At 34.5% G+C, this 22,700-nt stretch overlaps 1 protein-coding gene across 6 annotated transcripts; it reads right to left on the bottom strand.

The window, feature by feature from the left end:
• Positions 1-1,535: 1,535 nt before the first annotated feature.
• Positions 1,536-22,625, bottom strand: LOC128868928 (uncharacterized). Of its 6 annotated transcripts, none has more exons than XM_054111546.1 (5): positions 22,466-22,625; positions 13,532-14,115; positions 5,909-6,079; positions 4,661-5,787; positions 1,536-3,087 (listed from the first exon to the last, which is right to left on the bottom strand). In XM_054111546.1, the coding sequence occupies exons 2-4, from the start codon at positions 13,587-13,589 to the stop codon at positions 5,507-5,509; spliced, it is 510 nt and encodes a 169-aa protein (XP_053967521.1). In that variant the 5' UTR covers positions 13,590-14,115; positions 22,466-22,625; the 3' UTR covers positions 1,536-3,087; positions 4,661-5,506. The 6 variants fall into 6 exon arrangements, with proteins under 6 accessions (XP_053967521.1, XP_053967525.1, XP_053967526.1 ...); XM_054111550.1 differs by having other exon boundaries at positions 22,496-22,625; XM_054111551.1 differs by lacking the exon at positions 22,466-22,625 and adding an exon at positions 22,186-22,439.
• Positions 22,626-22,700: the final 75 nt, after the last annotated feature.

The raw sequence follows: 22,700 nt of genomic DNA, 5'->3' as shown, positions 1-22,700 counted from the left end.
GAACTGTGTACGATGTAAGAGTCTTGTCGAGGCATTATGCCATCGAGTTGAGTAAACAAGGATATAATAAAATGTAGTCTCTTATCACATAGAAGTATATAAAGCGCAAAAAGGCATGCAATATTTTGAAATCATTTAAACAATGCGACGGTAAAGCGGGCAAGTGTTTGCAAAATGTATGCAAATAAAATTGTATTAACAATTACTACTAAGCTTAAAATAATAAAAGCTCATTTATTATAAAATTAAATACGCCTACATGAATTTTTATATAAAAATAACAGTCATGTGTAAAGAATATGCAATTGAGAAACCATATAAAGATTTAAGAAACTTATAATACCTGCTGAGCTTAAAATAATAAACGCTTTTTTCTATAATTTGGTCAAATATAGTAAAAAAATACAGTTATGTGTAAATAATATGCAATTTAAAAACAATTTATAGATTTAAAAAACTAATTATATCTGCTGAGCTTAAAATAATAAAAGCTTACGTTTATAATTTGGTGAAATATAGTAAAAAATAACAGTTATGTGTAAATAATATGCAATTTAAAAACAATTTAAAGATTTAAAAAACTAATTATATCAGCTGAGCTTAAAATAATAAAAGCTTACGTTTATAATTTGGTGAAATATAGTAAATATTTGTAAAAATTTTAAAATATATATAAATAATATCAAAACCATTGTTAGCTCTACGCAGTTAATAAACTCGTGACTACATAATTATCACACATCTGTTTGAAAATCACTGAATTTCTAGAATAAGAAAATGAAAATACTGAAACTATTTAAAGTTATACAATTTTCACTTACAGTAAATTTGCACAGAGAATTGGAATTCATACATTAAATTTATGTTTGTAACACAGTTAGTTTTGTAGAGAGTATTGCTTTTTGCCTTGCGATTGGTTGGGTGTAGTCAAATATTTTTGAGATATGCAAAAAATTTATTTTAATACTTCACAACCCAAATATTCGCCAATTCAAAGTGTTTTATTTTTAATTTTTTTTATTTTTATTATTTCTAAGCGGGAATGCATGTGGAACTTATGCATAAATTATGAATCATTAAAAGTTACTGAAAATAAGAAAAAAAAATAAATAAATGTACACTACTACTTTAAAATATCACCAATATGTACGCGTATGCATGTAGACACATACGCTTGTATTCGGGGGTGTACACTGATATACTGAATTTACAAAATACTTTGGATTCCTTGCTGAGCGCGTTCAGGAAAAATAGCGATGTGGACGTTTTTGTGGTTGACAGCAAATTAGAGTATTTATGCTGCGCTTGTGGATATGTGAAAGAAAAGTAGTAGAATTTACTTTCACACTTCTTTAACTATGCGCTATAAATATAATTTTATTATTTATTTATACGTTTTTATTTAGGAAGAATTTGAAATTTTTTTTTGTATTGTTGCAAATTTCTTATTCCATTAATTTGAGTTTAGTTTTTTTCGATGAGTTTACTTGAAATATTTTATGCACAGCATTGCTTATTTGCTGTTTATAATTTGGGTGTTTTGTTCTGTTATTTATCTTACTTTAACTAACTTTTTATTTTTTTTATGGAAATTATTAATGGGTTTATGATTTTTTTTTCCTCTTTTATTTAAAGTGGTACAGATTAACTAAATTTTTTATATACTTTTTTGCCTTTTGACTGCTCGTTTGTGGACAAAAGTACGGATTCATGCATGTGAAAGTTGAGTATGTACGTATGTATGTATGTATATGTAACTACTTATATGTGAATGTACATAGTTTAATATGTAGGTAAGTCAGCTGAGTTTTTAGTTTTACTTTTCCTTTATTAATGTGTATGTGTGTGTGTATTTTGGTTTTTTTTCTTCTGTATTGAGCGTATTTTTATGTGTTTAAACTAATTGTAACTTCATAATTTGTTTGTATGCGTTGTATTTGCGATGAATCCTAGTATTGTTTATTTTACGTAGTTATTTCCTTTATTTCTTTTAATTATTTTTCATTAATTTACAAATTTCTATGCGCACTAGCGCTCACACCTTTCACTTGCCACTCACTACTTTGCTTTACTTCACTAAGATCAGCCTGTTGCTGAGACATTTTCGTGCTTAATTCGATCACCTACCATTTGGTGTTCAATACTGCTTTCACATACGCGTACACTGTACATGAATATGTTTAAATTTTCCAAAAATTATAAGTACTTAAATTTTTATTTTTGTTTGCCTGCCCTGCCAGGTTAGCGTTGAACTAAGTTATTACCTACTATTTTCACGTATATTTAAAAGAGTTGCATTGCTTTGGGAGTTACTTTCAATATAAAGTGCTTTAAAGATGGCGGTTGTGTGTGTGTGTTAGTATATGTGTTTATTTCTTAGCTTGTGTGCATGAGTGTCATTTTCTAAAAGTTAGAATATACAACAGAAGTTGGCAGCTATTATATAACTTCATCGTGATGGAGTTGTTTAGAAAATTCATACATACATATATACTATTCCATTCCCTACACAAGAAATTTCATTCCCTACACTTGTACAACCACAAAGCGCTAGTATTTCGTAAAAATATTGACGTATGCAAGCAAAAAGTTGTGCCTGCCAAAACGCAATTTTTCAATTTTTCAATTCGAAATTTAAATATACTTATACATACATACGTATATCGTCAGCACAGCATTGTTGTTATTTTCTGTGACTTCTAGTGTTTTGCTAAACTGGCAGCTCGCATATGTAACTACATATATAGTGGCTCCATGCACTTGTAGATGGATTTAGAACTAGAGTACACATACATACATATATACATCGTGAAATTATTATTAAAATTTATGTACGAGTATTTCATTGCAAGACATATGACGGCAGTACTTTTTTCTTTTTCTTGACGTTTTTGTTTTTGTGTTTGTTTTAATTATGTGTTCCTAACGTCTTAGATGTCACATTTAATAAGTAAATTAACTCTATATATATGCATACATATGTATATATATGTAAGCGCATGCTAATTATCATCTACATACATGCACACGCACATAACAACGCGCGTGGTTGATCGGGTGCAAGCTTGGTAAGCTTTGTGATATAACCTATAAGAAGGAGAAATTTATTAATTGACGGAGAAAAATTAATTATTTATTTTACTTTAAGGGGTTAGGTGTAGTCAGAATTTCCAAAAAACTAATTTTTTTTGCACTTTCTTAAAGTATAATATCTTAAAAATATTTTGTGAAAATTTGAAGTGAGTCCGACAAATACTTTTCGAGTTATTCAACAATTAACGAAGAGCGATCGGGCGCTTCGTATGCTGAAAAAATGGATGCTGCAAGTATGAAAGTGGCAGATAAGCGCGCTAACAATAACACTCGAGAAGGTAGAATGCTAAGTAGGCAACAGCAAATCGATATATTGAAATAATTTGTATAACTCAACAAAACGTTAAATGCGTTTTTCTCAAAACTATGTTTCTTGAACTGGTGATCACTGTAACTTAAGGGGACAGATACCTGTAAAATTTGGAATTTTTTTTTTTCATAAAATGTTAATATAATCCTTTAAGAATATGTAAAAAAAATTTTAGAATTTAAATTTAAGTATTTCTTATATTATAGATCGTCAACCGTGACGTCTCTATTCTTTGCGTTCGAGCGCTGGGAGAGGTATAGTTATGTATTCAAACTTTAGACGCGTTTTTCTCAAATCTATATTTTTCGAATTAGCGTACACGATAACTCAAAAAGGTTTTGACCGCTCTTGCTCAAATTTTGCACACATCTTTTTTATGATATTTCTTTCAATGTGAATCAACAATTTCGCAAAATTTTCGAAAAAATATTTTTTTTTTTGTTTTAAGCATTTTATTCCGCGTTTTTTTCATTTGTTTTTAATTCATATAGAAATTAAGACATTAATAAACAAAAAAAATGTTGGTTTTTTGTATTCAGGTCACTGAAGCCGATACTACAATGCCCGCCGATTGAGAAGCCCCGCTGCAACCTTTCTGGAAGAATTGAGTGTACATCTGCCATTTTAAATGATTAAAATAAAAAAAAAGATTTTTATATTATTTTAATGTAAAAATAAACTGTATGCCAATTTTGAAAAAAATATATTAACTTCTTCATTTTAAATAATTTTAATGAAAATCAGGGAAAATATGGCCGTTTACAGGGATCTGTCCCCTTAAAAACCGCTTGCCAGATTTCATTAAAATTTATACTGCTTTTGAAAAACATAAAAAACTCGTGCCTTATCGAAGGATTTTGTTTTTCAAATATTTCGTTTTTTTTAACAATTAATTGTCGGTTTTTTTTCTCGAAAGTCTGAAAAATATTTCCCGAGGCCGCCATATTGTTAAATTTGAAGAAAACGCTTCTATCAGCAGAAGATTATTTATTAACAAAACTAATTTTCTTTGTCCGATTGATTTTAGATGAATCTCCAAGGACTTGTGGTGATCAGCGCAAGGAACTTCTGGAGAAGCGGGTTCCACACAAACAGCGATAACTTTTACAATTATTATTATTTTTTTTTTCTTTTAGTTTTGCTACAGTCTGCTATGTTTTTATTTTTGTAAAATAAAGCAACTGACTTGCAAAAAAAATTTTTTGAGAGTCATAATTTTTTCGCGCTTCTGACTACCCCTAACCCTATAATGCATACCTGCCTGTTGACAGCCAATTTTTTGCAGTCCTTTGTGAATTGCTATGTATTTTGATGAACAAAGCATAATTTCAGTTGTTTTTGCCTATTGAATCATTTACTGTCAGCAAGCCGAGCGCAATTGCAAAGCAAAAAATTTAAAATACTGCTTGCTGGCTGTTGGTAGTACCAGCGCATAATCTATTAATTCTTTAAACTAATCTTTTTTCACTTATGCGAATGTTATTGTTTCGGTTGTGGATGGAATTATGAAATAACCAAAAACCTTTTTTTTAATTTGTTCCCCCTTTTTTAATATTTGTTGTTTGTGTTATGCAGTATAGTTGTTGTTGTTGATTTCACTCCAATAAGCCAAACTAAAAGTTAACAAATGAACTTATTTTCAGCAACTACAGCAAAATCATTATAAATCCGGCATAGGTATGTAGCTCTTTCATGTATCGCTCCACTTAAATTTACCAATTAAACGCTGTCTCAGCTCTCCTTAAAACAACATTCTCTTCTCCTCCATGCAGGCTGCTCTTCAATGTTTCCAGTTTCCCCCACCCTCACGGTATCTCCAATATGCTACTGTTTAATTTTAGTCAGCAGCTGCTGGTTTTAAGCCATTCTTTGTTTTTGTTTTTTTTTTCTCCAACCTTTACTTGTATTTTGTTGTTTGTTTTTGTTTTTCCGCACTATCTTCTATTCCACTGAATGGTTTTTGTGATGACAATTCAACTCCAAATTGAAAAATAAATCTCTCGCCTTAATTTCCGTAATACACATATACACATATGTATGTTCTTATTTTATATATATACGAGTATATGTATGTATGTGTCTAAGTTTTTGTATATCTCGTATTTATGAATTTTGCACAGCGCCAAAAGTATTGATATTGAAATGACTCGAAAATGTAGTGAACCAAACAAAGAACGCAGCTAATGTGTAGGGTAGTGCCGATATTATGGGATGATTGTTGCTCTGATACAATGTGGAGGCGGCATGATTGCAGAGTTCGGATGTGCACGCACAGTAGATGGCTTGCACGTCATGTGTGCCGGAGCGTTTCAAGCAAGCGCCATCATCGGTACGCTCATCGGGTATGTAGCCGCAGCCGCGTACAACGCGCACTTTGCCATAGACTGGAAATGGATACAATAAAGAAAGACAGAGAGAGCGGGATAAAGAGACAGAGCGAGATAAGGAGAGAAAAAGAAAGGCTCAAACTATAATATTCACGCTTCTTGCACGAATGCTACTCACCCTTTTGTGTGGTCTTGCGGCACAGTACTGGTTTGGTGTATTTGTCCTTGAGATGTTCTAGCGGTTCTTGCTGAGTGCAATTGACCTTGCCGAGCGTATATGGTTCGAATGGATCACCACAATTGGGATCGTAGGCGCTATTGCAGTCGTAACACATCAGCGCAGTAGTTGCTGGAAAGGAAAATAAATATTACAGTGGTTAAAGTATTTGAGGAAGATTTTTGAAGTTACAGTGGTTAAAGTATTTGAGGAAGATTTTTGAAGTAAAGAGTTGACATTTTTTTTATAATTCGCTGTAATGTTAGATGAAATAAAAAGTTCTGAGTGTTTTGAGGTATATCTATTTAGTGAGCCATAACTCATGGATTATAAGCGTATTCGGTTTAATTCTATTACGTCGGAGTTTGGCGATAATCTAACAGAAACACTCAAAATCCCATTAAAACCATTAATGTGTTCAACCTAAAACCTTGTAACTCCTCCGCTCTTCAATAAAATTACGAGGGCGGTTCAATAAGTACCCGTGTTTGCTCAACGAACGAAATTGCGCGAGGCCATAGGCGGGTCGACCAGAACGGCAATTAATACTTTGCATGATAAGTTGACGATGAAAGAATTGTCGACCTGATGGGTGCCGCAATTAATCACGGTGGACAACAAGCGGGTGCTACTGTTAATTTCTAATGAGTGTTTGGAGCAATTCAAACGAGATCCGAAGGAATTTTTGCGTCGAGTTGTCACCGTTGATGAAACTTGAATTCACACCAGAAACTAAGCAAGAATCAAAACAATAGATTTATTCCGGTGACTCTGTTCCAAAGAAAAGCGAAGACAGTCCCATCGGCCGGAAAGGTCATGGCGACGATTTTTTGGGATGCGAACGGCGTCATTCTCATGGACTTTTTAGAAAAAGGAGGTACGATCACTGAGCAATACTACAGTGAGTTATTTTACCGCTTTTTCAAAAAATTGAAAGAGACACGTATTATGCCATAACTCTATATACATCTACTCCAAGCCAATACGTGGCAGAATACTGTGCAATTCTCACAGAGTTCCCAACAGTAGTTCGATCCCTTGCCATGTCAGTTTGACTGCAAAGCAGTTTTCGCAGACGGTCTTGTCACCACGAGCTCAGTCAACATCGGGCTCTAGAGAGCACTGTATTTAATTGCTACCTTCGAGAGAGTACTGTTATTATAAACTACAGAGATTTAAGCGCGGCTTAACTGTCAAATAGCGTTTTCCTATTGCTCACAGCTTAGCATGAACTACGCACAATGATCTGGGAGTCACGGGCTTAGGTTTAATGAGAGTTCTTTTGAGTTAGTCCCACCATAAAATTTAAATTAAAGCTAAGGTCTAGATTCGACTCGATTAATTTGTAGAAAATGTGCAAGACGCTCGCAAATGTAACACGAAAAGAATAAAAGCAAAGATAAATAACTATGGAAAGCAGTTAGTGATCCACCAGAGGTCTAAATCAATGTTTTCCACTTAATGTGATAGTTTGTACAGCCTACGTTAAAACGATAGCACCTCAAAATCTTGGTCAGTTTTTACTAGTCCTTGCAATGAACGAGGTAAACTCTTGAACACCTCTTGAAGAGAGGGAAACTATCGAACACCTTCTATGTTCTTGCCCTGCATTAGCTAGAACCCGAATGAAATGTTTACAAGCTTTACAATATGAGAGGTTAGAATGTCTCTCGGGGTTAGAGCTTCAGAGTTTACTTAGATTCGCAAAAGACGCAGGCTTATTACAAGAAACCTACTACAAGGAAGCGTAAAGGTCAAGCTCCGTTTGGTACCATTAATAACCAATAGGTCTATGTGATGGATTTCAGCCAGCCAAGTCAACCTAACCTAACCTTTACTAGTCTTTTTTTATAGTTCATCATTAAGGTTTTTTTTGTCCATAAAAGCCAAATTTCGAACTGCATAAAAAATTGAAAAACTTCCACAAAACTTTGCATCACAATTCCATGGAATTTCTAGAAGCAAATATACGAAATGGTTTTTGCTATATATGGGAAAAATGCGCAACACCGTCAAAAAAACCAGATATACTCGGAAAATATCAACAATATTTTTAGCAACCTCAAAATTTCACTTTATTTAAATTAGAATTTACAATAATAAGTTATAAAACTGTATAGGAAGACTATAGCTAACTTTGTCAGGAGACTATAATTATATTAAAATTCGTGGAACTGTGAAGAAAAAAAAGAAAGCTGGTCAAAATAATGAGGTGCTATCATTTGTCGCGGGCTGCACCTTAACTATTTTCTTTAGGTGTAAAAAAATATTGTGAAGTGCAAGATACACCGCAAACACTCGAATCATCGAAATTTAACTAAAATTTTTATCGAATTTGCTTATTGTTGTGATTTCTAAATAAACGTGTATTCCTCTTCCAAAAAGTCTACGTATTCCCAGCGTGACTAAACTAATTAAATCACAACTCTATCTGGTATGTGTAATGTACACCTATATTTGCTTGAATGTATTGGGAAGTAAATTTTGCACATACACATTGACTACGTGTAACATCTCTCACTCCCTAACTGGTAGTTTGTTCGATAACATTGGGACGGCGATTGCCTAAATGTAGGCTCCGTTATTTGAGTAATGCTACGCAGAGCACACGTACACACTTAGTAACTGAATATGCCTTAGTAAACAATCGGAAGAATAGAATGAATCCTATTGTATATGTGCGAACGCATGTACATACGCGGCAAAGCTGTGAGGAAAAAGAGAAATGTAATTGAAGTTTAATTAAAATTAATTATTAATTTCAACAAACAAAATCTAAAAAGAGTGTGAGCGCCAATTATATATCTAATAGTTGATAAAGTCAGTGGTATCAGTATTGGAAGCACGGCCTATCACATGGCCCATGTACGTTTTATTGATTATATGGATTATATGAAGTCAATTTATTTTGTTTGAACTTAATTCAATTCATGACAAACGTTTCCAAAAAAAGTTACGTTTTTTTACTATTCAAAATATAAGATGACATGTTAGTCTAAGTTTTTAACGAATAGCACCTCACAAGTTAATGTATATTTCTAACAAATAGAACAACCAATGTGTGCATGATAAAATACTCCAAATACTAAGAGCTGAAATTAGATAGAAACGCTGTCAGAATTATCATCGAAAAATGCCCTAAGTGGTGAAACAACAACCTGAGCTCCAGTTTAAATGTTAGGCTCTTCAAGTCGAATGAGGTCGGTCGGTACTGCTGTACGGTAGTTCAACCAGTCGCTTACAAGTTTTGTCAACCGCTCTCTAAGGATTTTATTCCGAATTTTCTGGCCCGAAAAAGCAAACATGGAGCCTCTAGATATTTGGATTAGAAGACAGAGATGGAAGCGGATTGGTCACATTTTACCCTAAGACGACGGTAACATAGCGAAGACTATAATGGAATGGAACCCACTCACAGTAAGAGGAAGAGCGCCGGGTAGGCCAAGGGAAATAACTGTGGATTGCGAGACGGCTCAACTCGGGTTAAGCTGGAAGCAGATGAAGGCGTTATCCAGTAATCGGATAGATAATAGATAATTCTTATTTTCTAAGTTCGTATGCACACTTTTATCAGTGATTTTTTTTTGGTTTTTCGTGAATAACTTTTAAAGTAAATACTGAAAATAAATTTTTTAGATATTTTTTATATTTTATTATAGACTTAAAAGAAAACTGCATCATTATATTCCTTTTAAATGCTTTAGATCGGGAGAAATTAAGAAAAAAGGGGTCGTACGGAGATTTTTGTCCGCAACTGTATGTCTCGCTAGGAATTCAAGGAAACAATGATGATGATGATGATACTTATTACTTATACTTAAATACTTATATACTTACATACTTATATAATTATATACTTATTTACTTACATACTTGTATACTTATGTACTTAAATACTTATATACTTTCGTAGTTATATACTTACATTCTTATACACTTATAGACTTATATACTTAAATACTTGTATACTTATATACGCATACTTGTATACTTATGTAATTATACACTTATATACTTACATACTTGTATACTTATATAAATATATACTTATTTTCTTATATAATTATGCACTTATATACATACATACTTTTACTCTTATGTACTTACATACTTGTTTACTTTGTACTTACATATACGTACATATAACTTATATACTTGCCTAAATACTTACATGTGTACTTATATACTTACAAACTTATACTCTTATGTACTTACATACTTGTATATTTATATACTTATATTATTATATACTTACATACTTATAACCTTATATACTTACCTACTTGTGTACTTATGTATATGGTTACACACTTAAATACTTATCTACTCGTAGACTTAAATACTTATATACTTACCTACTTGTGTACTTATGTATGTATATGGTTACACACTTAAATACTTATCTACTCGTAGACTTAAATACTTATATACTTGTGTACTTATACACTTTAGCACTTACAAACTTATACCCTCTTATAGTTAAATACTTATATACTTGTGTACTTATATACTTACATACTTATATACTTGTGTACTTATATACTTACATACTTATACTCTTATGTACCTACACACTTGTATATTTACATATATACTTATATAATTATATACCTACATACTTAAATACTTATACCCTTATATACTTCAATACTTATATACTTGTGCACTTATGTACTTATATACTCGCATGCAAGTACACATAGGTGTACTTATAGTATTCATTGCGCTGTAAAGGACATGCAACTTTGTGCCAGTTATACATCATTGATTCAGTATTGATTCGAAATCTTCATTTAATTTGACATAATACCACTTTTTCATTTCCCGCGAGATGTCCGTAACTTTCTCAATTCCGTCATGAGACACAATTTTGATTGCTAAAAATAGACAACACAACTGGCACTTTAGCTTGTCTTGCAGTAGTTACAAGACCTACTTTACATTACTGAAAGCTATTGGGTTTAATCTTGATTGGAGCCCGGCGTGTTGTATTCGATTTTCATTTGCCATTTCTACTCACAATGGTGATTCGCCGTTGCACTGCTTGGGCACTTACTGCATTCAAACATGTATTGATAAGAATATGTATCTATACGTCTGTATGTGCGTGTGTGCATGTACAATTTGTTTGCATTTACTTTTGATACGTGCATACATATATATTATAGTATTCCCCAATGAGTGGGCATGCACACATACAAATACAATATATGGATATTTAGGCAACAGTATACAAAAAAATATGTATTGGTCTGTCAAAAAATGCAAATCTCAATCAATCTGTTCGTTTGCCAAAATTTGTTGACAGGTCAAATAAGATTAATACATTTCATAGCATTTCAATTGAAAATGTGCCTCATTTATTTTTTGGGAAAAGTACTTATAATAGTATTGTTGTAATGTTACCTAAACGAGGCAAGTATTTTCCGTAATATTCTTTTCTATAAATTTTATAACGTAATTTAGCCTCACTGATGAGAAGCTTTCCGTCTATTTATGGCTACTAAAATTATACTGAATAGGAGCGATGAGTCATTTGTGTTATGTACACAAGTCTAGCAGGACTTCCAAAGCTATTATTCACACACACAACTCGAAAACGGTAAGAAGACTGCATACGAGTGTAAATCCATGCGTGTTTGGGCGAGTTATGTGTGGCATGCGCCTTGATGTTGTTCCACCAAGAGAGGATCTTACAGTTTTAAACCGACTCCGAACGGCAAATGGTTTTTAGGAGGAACTTTTTCATGCGGCAGCCGCATAGTGGTCGACCGGTATCCGGACTCCGCCGTTTTGTAGTTTAGTTGTCTGGTCAGTCTATCAAAAACAACAATTTACATACTCTCACTGAGTTTTTTGGATTAACGAAAAGTGTTTTTTAGCTTGTGGGACGATCAAACATCATTTAGGAAGCGAAAAGGGCAAAACCTTCCTTCAGAAAATAGCACCTGGCGATTGGTAATAAAACGCGCTATTTTCAACGTGTCACAAAAATTCGGTGCAGAATTGCTATGTGGACGGCACCATGTGAGCCGAGACCCAAATAAATCTCGTTAGAAGAAGTCAACGCTAACTGAATAATACTTTCGTTTCTTCTCAGCTTTAACTTTCCATACTACAATCTGAATCCTGTTGACAAGCAAACTATCTTTTTTTTTAAGACGCTTACTTTAGTGCCATGGCGGCCGCCGTAGCCAAATGGGTTGGTGCGTGATTACCATTCGGAATTCACAGAGAGGTCGTTGGTTCGAAACTCGGTGAAAGCAAAATTAATAAAAACATTTTTCTAATAGCGGTCGCCCCTCGGCAGGCAATGACAAACCTCCGAGTGTATTTCTGCCATAAAAAAGCTCCTCATAAAAATATCTGCCGTGCTACTTGAAACTGTAGGTCCCTCCATTTGTGCAACAACATCAAGACGAACACCCCAAATAGGAGGAGGAGCTCGGCCAAACACCTAACAGAAGTGTACGCGCCAATTATTTTTTTTTTTTTACTTTAGTGCCACACTACTACAAAAAAATATGTAAAAAAACATGTTTTTGTGTACTATCGTCAATAATAATATAACATACTATAAAACCAAAACGATCGCATTTTATTTTCTTAAAAAAAAATTGCTAAAAAATATCTATAAAAAATGAGTACTTGACCAGACTACTACCCTTATCGGTCAGCGCGTCATACAGAAGTAAGCGGAGCTCGTCAATCGACATTTGCGACCAATTTGTTGACAAGAACCGTGTTTAGCAAGCATTTGTTGTGGGGATGCTCTCACAGGAACCATCGCAGCGCTGTTGGAAGCATGTCAGAAGCCATCTCAGGCAAATTACCGCCGGACATGTGTTATGCATGTCTATTACATTCTGGATACTGTAGCAGATTAAACTCCTGCTTATCCAGAATTAACCCCGACATACTAAACATATGTCCGGCATGTGAAGGCACCCCGCGCGACACTAACCACCTTTGCACATGCGCCATTAAACCCACTCATCTAACACCTCTCTCCCTCTGGACCCAACCTGTCGAAACAAAAAATTTCCTGGGCCGTTTCCTACCGTTAGATGCGCTAGACGAAGACGACCGGTGATTTACATTACACTGTCTGGGCAAAGTATAATACTACACCAACAACAAAAAGAGATGTCTCCTGACTCGCTTGGGAGATGGTTCAAGCTCTAGAAAATGTCTGCAGGGGAGACTCCTACGGTAACACCCAAGCAGATATTCCTTACTAAGCATTTTACTGTGCTCGTCGACAGGGAGCGTAGAAGCCTCGTTGTGAAGGTTTGGAGGGCAGCATCAGGAGGCATCCCGTGGCTATATTGCTGGCAGTATTTTGACAGATCAAAACTTTGTCTACTGCTGAACCTTACAATCCTACTCGGCTTGCGGCTGCGGTCATGTGACCAATAAAGCGCTTAATTTTCAAAAGTTCTGCTTTCTTTAGAATGCACTTTGTCTAAATACCAATTTTTCGAAGTTAGTGTATTAATATTTTTCAAATGAGCGCAAGGGGAACTTATTTAATCACTCCCATATGGAGGTATGCAATTATTTACGAAAACCTCACTGACTTACCTTGTAAACTGCATAGTATGCCTAATAATAGCAATGTACGTTCCAACAGTGGTGACATCTTTTTATACAGCACAAGAATCGATTTAATCACAACAATAAACAGCAACAAGAACAACAGAAATTGTTGATGAGGAATATAAAAACGATTGTTTTTGCTCTGCTTCGGTTTTGGTTTCGGTTTCGGCTTTTGTTACTTTTTACAGTTTATTTGAAGATTTTTTGGTTCGATTTGTTAGCTTGTACACCTTTTTTTTCTGCTGTTTTTTCCGCTTCACTCTGCACTCTTTTTTGACTCTGCTCGCTGTTATTTGCTCTTTACTGTTCGCTTAATTAACGACGCTCGGCTGTGCACCACAATTTTTTTAACACGACAAATTAGAACCACAAATCGGGGCTCGTCTCACACACAGGTACAACGTTGGACTTTTTGCCTTGCAGGCTGATTTGATGATTTTCTAGTTAACTGACTCTTCTGCTGCAACTGACTCACCAACTCACTATCACTCGAACGTTTCACACTGTCTTGCTTGCTGACTGGCTGATTGGTTGTTTGACTTTCTGTTATGCCGACATCTCGCACTGGACTGCAAAGATTTTGAGGGAACGAAAGAAAATAATCGGTTAAGTCACTTAGAAAAAGGCAGCAAACAGAATGGAGGAAAAACAGAAAATAGGTTTTTCACAAAAACAAAAAAATAAAATTAAAATAAAATAAAATCAAAAAACATTGGCAATCGGTAGAACTTCAAATGCAAGTAGATGACATCGCCTTAAATAGTGCCGCTGTGCAGGCGGAAGTGAAGGCGGAGGGCAACACATACACACACACGTGCATGTAGCAGCTGGGCATAAGGAAGAAACGTGCCCATTATGAAATCCAGCGGTCGTTCATTCGTTTGTTCGTTCGTTCGTTTGCAATGGCGGTTGCTGTTGCTGTCTTTGTTGTTGTTGCTTGACAGATAGTTTACCAACTAGTGACTGGCGTACTTGACGAATGTTTGTGGCACAAAGTAATTGGCCTAATCCACTTTTGTGTGCTGCGGTTGTGGCTGTGGCTGCGAACTGAGTGCCAAGAAATGCCAGCAATCATGTTTTCCTCATTTGCAATACTTTCTTGTTCACATTATTTCTTTTTTCATGTTTCATTTTTTTTTTTTCAATTCTTACATGATTTATATTGAACGAATTGCGCTGTTGTTATTTTTAGTTGATTGCACTTTTCGCAGACATGCTTACGTATGCACATATTCATATTGAACTCATTGCACTTTTCGTTTTCGTTTCTTAAGTGGAAACTAAATTTTTCATTACAGTTTTCGCAAAATTCTCAAGTACATACACACCTACGTACATATGTGTATGTATGAATGTAAGTTTGGCATATTGTTCATACTCAAGCACTCGCTCTCACTGCGCTCACTTCGGCAGGACAGCTTGCAGTTGCAGTACTTGAACATGAACTCTCATCCACACCTTATAGCAGTACCGGTGCATGAGAATTGAGAGGCAATGAAATGAAAATGAATACGAATGATTATGATGATGTGTTGATGACGATAATGTGATGATGTGATGATGTACCGTTGATGGCGCTCACGTTGCGCAGGAACGTTTTGTTGCTACTGCTGTGCTTGCATTTTGCATAATCGTCGACAACGCACATACGAGTATATAGTATAGGTAATAGAGAGTTTATGAGTGTGTAGGTTTATAGCAGAGCGGGTGGTCGCGTGTTCAACGGCAAGGGCAGCATTATAGGAAGTGGATTTGGCAGTAGTTGATGGGTCGGTGGGCGGTTGGCGAACTCACGTTGCTAGCATACATATATACATACATTCATGAGGTATGTGTGTACATAAGCACATACTATGCATACCTATGTATATGCAAAGATGACGCTATGAACGACCCAATTAATGTGGATCGAAGCGAAAAAAAAAATATTACAAAACAAAACTGATTGATGACATGATAGCATGCGCCAACTATGAATATAACTGAGAAATATTGTACAAATTTATGCAAATATTAAAGACAATCTAGTCATTCCATCTTCACCGAAAAAGCGCTAAAAAATTCAAATAATATTATCTACTTGTTGTATAAGGCATAGAATTTGGAAACAGCTCATCTTGTAGCTTGCCCGTTTCCTTTACCCCGAATAGTAGGCAATTTTTATGAGAAGTTTTGTAATTGTGGAAATGCACTTGGAGATTTCTCTATTAGAAAAATTTTTGTCCAGCAGTAGACAAATTCAAAACGAAAGAACTTTAAAATTGACGATTGTTTTCTATTTCTGCCTTCTTAAAATCAAGAGCTTGTAAGAGGAACTCATTCGCTGATCCCCTACGGCGACCGCAATAAATCTATGGCCCGAGCTAAGGCATCTAGCCGTACTCTAGCAGTGAGTATACCCGGAGCATTGTAAGCATTAGCGCCATAGGCTAGTGAAAAATCTTGGCCACCCTTCACCGGTTATAATCGACTTTGTTCGCACCGGCAGTTTACTGACTATATCTTGAAGGTCCCAACAGTTTGAGACGAATGTGGCAATCTTGCCTGGATCTGGATTAAAAGTTTTAAATTAATGTGTTATGTTGGGAATGCAGCCACAAAGCCCTTTTCGAGCTTTACTAATGGGTCGATATTGGAGTCTAAGGTTTTAAAATTGGCATACAAAGGATCTGCTTCTTCCCAATTACTCACTCATCAAGCTTCGCAAACCCCTTTACCTTGCTATCAACAGCAGGTACCATCTTGAATGGCCAGGATCCCAGGAAATTTGGTTCTACAGAAATATTTTATGCCATTACTTGAATAACAACGCGATTAAGACCATAATAATTGGAGCGCGGTGGTGTACTGGGTGGATCAACAAAAACAATAGGTAGCACTGTTCGAGTTCACTTTGGAAAGAGAAACTGAAATCTGTTTTAGTTGTAATTGAGGGAAAAACTCATCCATGACGTGGTTTTTTTTAAATCAACCATATCGTCAGCGTACGATAGTATAGTGCCGAAAAAATTACTTTAGGTAAATAAAGTTATCCATCTTCCTCAACGTAAAATTGAGTGGCTCAGTGCCATCCTTGCCTAAGCCTCAATTTAGTCATTTCCTAATAATTAGTGACAAAGTTAATAGGTAATTAAAAATTAAACAGGCTTTTTAGGAAGGTTTGAATCATTTAATTAGATGTCAGCCTTCTCTCGTTCAAAAATTAGGGATGTGCAACTTTAGCACGGATAGTTTGGAGTATTTCTAAGTAGTGTCGCATAATAACTCCATATATGAAATTTTGAGGGTTAGGCAAGGATGGCACTGAGCCACTCAATTAAGGAAATCTCATGACAGCGAATTTCTCTTCTTGAAACCTCGTTTAGTGTCAAACCGGCCGCGGATGTTCTTCTGATGATTTTCCACAATGGAAGTTTGTATATTCGTATTTTTTTCCGGGAATAAAATATTCAGAGATAGGGTATTCTTGGCTATCTGCCACATAATATAAGTATATAATAAAAATATTATAGCTGAGATCATAAAAAGTAATTCAGTGGCACTCGTAGTTGCCGCATATTGAAGAGAGGTGATATCTGTGAGTCAATCTGAGCAAGAAGGCACCTATCAACTCCTTTCAACCATCGATAACTCTTCCATACAACTCCCATTAGCCCGACCTTTCTTGCCATAGGCAGTTGACGATACTCGGCAAACAAGGCATAAGTTGATAATCTTCAGTTCGGTAGCGAAAGTTTCTAATTGAGTGCTAAATTTTGTGACTTTTGCAATAGAAATCTCCCCCTGCTTAGATTGACCTTAAAAATAAGATCGCAATAATGTTAACATTATTCGCTTCTAGGGTGGGCGCACCATCGGGAGAATTTCACATTTATATGCGGCATTTTCTATTTTATTCTGTTGTATTCTGTAAGTTACATTATTTTGACTAGTTTTTAGTGATTCCTCACAATCGCTAGTTGCCGAACCCACTTACTCAGTGTTCCACCTCTAACGGAGGCAAGGCTCGGACATTTATACAGGCAGTAACTGCGAAAAGTTCAGTTACAAAAGAACCCTAGTATTGTTGCATGCTTTCCCTTCGCCTGCCTTCTCATTGCCATTTAAGCCCTGATGACCCATAAAGGCCGTCCATAGTTCCATTTTGCTGGAATAGTTCGGTTCATTTTGGTTGGCTATCCTACCATAAAAAAATAATTTCACTTCCGCTTGGAAAATACTTCAAAATTTTTTCAGTAGAAGTATACTCCTTTTCGCGAACGCCAAGCGCTTCGAAGAATGCGCATCAAATTTTTGGAGAACCATTTTTCGAGAATCTGGGACGCACCTTGTCATACTTTGTTTGGTAAGGATGATTGAATGCGCTAGAAAAATAATCAAGTTTAAAGACATATCGCGTTAGGTCTAAGGAAATCTTCCCCTTGGACAGTGTTGCCAACCATTTGCTCTTCACAATAAATTTAGTGCTTATTTATACCCAAAATGCGAAAATTTTTAAGTTTGGTGTTTGTTTCTTTTTGTTTTTAATTTAAAGCTACCGAAACTGAAAGTTAAAAAAAACTGTATTATGAAACAAGGGAAGGTTAAAAAAAGTCACTCCGAGAAAATTTTAGTGCTACTGCAAATTTGTTGATTCTTATAAAATTTGATATTTTGAAAGTGTAAATTTAATTTTTTGCTCCTTTATGTTAATGCAAGAATATTAATTGTTCTTCTCTCAACTCTTCTTAACATTGAAAACCTTTTTACACATTTTAAAGAGCGAATTAAAACCATAGAGGTGTAATCGTTTCGTTCGGTCCTCAATCCTAAGTGGGACATTAGGCATCAAGAGGTGTATTCATAATAAAAATAAGCAAAAAAATACCAGAATAATATACTGAAAAAACCATAACGACATTTGTTACATAACCTGACATATAGCAAATAAGTCATTCCCTTAACAAAAGAGTTTCTTTTAACGAAAAACTCATAAATTAAATTGTATTTATCCATAACACATTTATTTAAAAAAAAACGCACATTTTAAAGACAATTTGTCACGCATACAAAGTTGTTTAAATAATTCAATAAAAATTTGGTATTTTATTTTCTTTAAATGGGCATTTTAGTGCGCTTTTATATCCAAAGCTAGGCAACACTGCAGTAGCGAGAGAGAGATTTGACTGCTGAAAGCAGAAGAACACCAACAACAACTGCAATCGCGGACAATGCGACCAGATGTTAAAAAAAGTAAAGCTGAATAAAACTGAGTGAATTATTGAACTAATTTTTAAAAAATGTATATTTTACAAAATTATAAACATTACATTTAAATCAGAGCAGGCCAAAAAAATGTCATGAAGAATGAACTAAAACTCCGAGACTAAATAGCAAAAACAAAAAAATGCTAAATCAAGTTACGAAAATGGTGCTAAAACCACGTAACTAATTGTCAAATTCGCTGAGAGCAAAGTAACGGTACCACGATAAGCGCCATCTCATTATTCCATTATTCTTTCCATCATGGCTCACAAAGCTGTTTATTTAAAACTACCGTCATAAATTCCTCCGTATTACCATTTTGTTTGGGACCTGTGTGCTCTCTCATTGAGTAACAGTACTTACATATAAAGAGAGTGGCATAATGAAAAGGTTATTACATGTCGATAAGTTTTGACTACATTTTTTATTTTCAAATTAATTTTATTTACTTTTTTATAATAAAATATATTTCATTCTATAACAAAAGCCATGTGGTGGCCAAGTTTCCTACTTTGTGCAAAATTTTGAGACCTTCATCCAATTTCCAGCAAAACTTCACTCTTTTTATTCTGAATTTTTTTAAATTATTATTTTTTTCAAATAACTATTTTCTACTTTTCTATAAAAATATATTTTATTCCATAACAAAAAGCATGTAAGTCTAAGTTTTAAACTTTGTGCAAAATTTTTAGACATTCATCCAATTTCCCTCAAAATTTCACACTTTTTATTCAGAATTTTTTTTAAATAATTTTTTTTTTGTTTTCAAATTAATATTTTTTACAAAAAGCATGTAAACGTAAGTTTTAAACTTTGTGGAAAATTTTTAAACTTTCATTTCTATACAATTTTGATCAAAGTCTCATTTTTTTTAGAATTTTTTTAAACTATTTTTTTTTTAAATCAATTGTGATTATTTTTTGTAAAACTATATTTCATTCTATAAGAAGTTTCCTACTTTGAGTGAAATTTTTAAACTTTCATACCGCTTCCATCAAAATTGCACACTTTTTATTGAAAATTTTTATTCAAAATTCTTTTTTTAAGTATCCAATTTAACAGCTCTAAAAGTTCCAGTTAATTTTTCTCTGACTTTTGCTCTGACTAAAAATTCTAGTTAATTTTTCTCAATACATTTGTTTTATGTGGGGAAAAAGGCAACAAAAGTCAAAGTTTGAGATATTGATGAAAATTTGTAATATTCTTAAAAATCTTGTACACAGTTGAGAACTTGGATTAATATGCTTTTTGTTATAGACAGAATTATATTAAACAAAAACGTAATTGCAAATAAAAAATAGTTAGTCATATAGCCCGCATTGTAACAAAACCAATTTTTCGAAAAAAATATTAACGGTTGTTATGTAATGCAAGGAAATAAGATTCGGTTTTGTATAAAAATTGGATTTATCTATTTATAAATATGAAACAGGTAGACAAAATATAAAATCAAACGCTACTCGAAAAAGTACTTGATAACACACATACATACATATATACGTATATGAGTATGCATGTATGTACTCGCAAATGTGGATATGAATTCCATTTCTTTTTATCTTTATTAGTGTGCGTTCAGTCACTCATACATATACATATAGGTATGTATGTATTAATAAGCAATGGCATGCAACATGAACCCGTCTCACACAAATGTCATGGCATTTGAATTGTGAATCATTCACAAAGGTATATTACCTTATCCCAATATGCATATACACCTATACATAAATGTATGTGTGTATATGCACATAATCATACCCGAACTGTTGAGTTGATTTTAGTTGAGTAAATCCATTATAAGGTAGCTATGTTAGGCCTGTCAGTGATTATTGTTGCCCACTCCTTAATGGATGTGAAATTGATTTTATTAACAGTTGCTTGTGTGTTGCTTAGCAAATGAATGAGCAAAAGGCAATATAAGCACACACACACACATACACAAACTTAAGGAAAATTGGAAACATGAGTTTGTGTGTATTTTGAAAGGTAGGCAAATATATACATATGTAAGTAATATTATCCCAACGCCAGCCAACAACAACAGTCAGAACTGCTTCCATATATTGCAAGAAAGTTTCATTGAGGGAACGCGAAAGGAATGCGAGTTGCATACAAGCAATGTTAGTGGAAGATAATGGAAATTGACTGTAACATGCTCGCTGGTACAACAAAGGCAAATGGTATTTGTGAAAAAACAGAGTGATATGCATCTAAAAAACTCATACACACACACACGCGCACACTTTCAAGTAATTTGAGTTGTTTTTTGTGGTCGAGAAAAGGCTTTTTTGAATTGCTGTCACTTCCGTTTTTTTTTTTTTTTTTTAAATTTTAACATCTCTCACTCTCATATTTTTCTCCTTCTTCTTCTTCATTTGCCAACACTTCAAGCTGCCGTTACTGTCTCTTTGTCTCTTATTGTATCCCACTGAGCGTGTTTGCCTTTGCACTTGTTATATTCGTTGTTGTTTGCTGCATTGCAATTCGTTTGAAAATTCAATAACTGACCTAGTTAAGCCTCAAATACATAAGTTGCGCTGCGCTAAAAACCGAAAAACCGACAAACGAAAGCCTCTGTCGCTGGCTCTGATTCTGCCTCTGCCATTGCTATTGCTGTTGCTGTTGCTGCTCTACCACCGATTCTCATACTGGAATCTCAATTGCAGATTCGTATTCGCACGAGCAGTGTAGCAATCGTAACTGTCACAATGAGCAAGGAGCAAACGAACGAGCGAATTTCCAAAATCGCTTACACTCCCCTCCCCTTTGGCAATGGCTCACACTTTTCAGCTGAATTGCAAAGATTTTCAAAAACCCATTGCAATTAATTTTTCTAAAATGCTTATTAAAAATGTAAAAATGCTTTTCTCGTACTTAGCGCTGCTGCATTTTGGCACTCGCAGCGCTACGTTTACGAGTTTGCCAAACGCATCTTATGTAACAGCGACCAATTAGTGTGGAATAGTGTTTAATAGATGTGCGTGTGTTTAAGTGTGCGTGTTGTGTATGTGTGCGTGTTGAAAGAAAGGTATGATATGGGGGCCCGCCAACTATAGAAATATCGATTGAAACGTTGGCTTATGACAACCAAAATGCAAAACAAAAAAGTCAAACATGAAGAATATTTTCTAGCTGTAAACGAAAAAATTGAAAAGTTTCACAGATTCCAAAAATTCCATCAAACGCTTCCAAACCGTGATATTAGCACTTTTTCAAATTTTCTACTGTTTTGTCAGTTGTGCCAGTTTGAAGTCACTTTTTACATTCTTCATTATGTATACATATATTAATCGTCTTTTCGTAAGTTGAATTTTTGTTTCTGGCAAAGATTGCACAATTTTTCATGCCCTTTTTAGCATTCATATGTATGTATGTACTATTTTTCGCTGCACCTTTTTGCAACAATTACATATGAATTTTATGTCTTAGCTGCTTGCCGCTCTCCGCTCCAATCGTCATGACCGTCGTTGCATTCTACATTTGCCGATTTAGGTTTCCAAAAAAAAAATTGTGCAAATTTTTTTCAATCGATTTTTTTTTTGCTCGCCTCCTATTCGCTTTTAAACTTTCAACCATTTGTTTGTGATTTTCTTGGAGGAACAATTATTTTTATAATTTTCGCCAGCACACACTGCTCATAATTGTTTAATAATTTTTTTTATAGATATTTACGTAAGAGACAGACTCCTATTTAGCTCGCACCCGGACAACGAAGTAAAAACGTTTATTCGATATGACAACAGCAGAAACACACGGCTAAACCATCCAGCAAGGACGTTACGTGATTGGATACGAAAACACTGGCGGGCAGACAGAAAGCGAGCAAGCGAGCGAGCAGCATGCAGATAGGCCAAGCAGCAGCAGCGGCAGCAGCAATCGATATTCGTGTACAGGGTTGTATGAAAAT

The sequence above is a fragment of the Anastrepha ludens genome, chromosome 6 (genome assembly GCF_028408465.1).
Source record: "Anastrepha ludens isolate Willacy chromosome 6, idAnaLude1.1, whole genome shotgun sequence".
NCBI lineage: Eukaryota > Metazoa > Arthropoda > Insecta > Diptera > Tephritidae > Anastrepha > Anastrepha ludens.
The sequence above is the reverse complement of the archived record's forward strand: the minus strand, read 5'-3'. Positions and strand labels throughout refer to the sequence as shown.

Coding starts and splice junctions, on each gene's coding strand:
- LOC128868928 (XM_054111546.1), bottom strand. CDS start 13,589: ATGTCACCACTGTTGGAACGTACATTGCTATTATTAGGCATACTATGC. Junction 6,080..13,531: donor CATACTATGCAGTTTACAAG/GTAAGTCAGTGA, acceptor TTTCCTTTCCAG/CAACTACTGCGCTGATGTGT. Junction 5,788..5,908: donor CCGCAAGACCACACAAAAGG/GTGAGTAGCATT, acceptor ATCCATTTCCAG/TCTATGGCAAAGTGCGCGTT.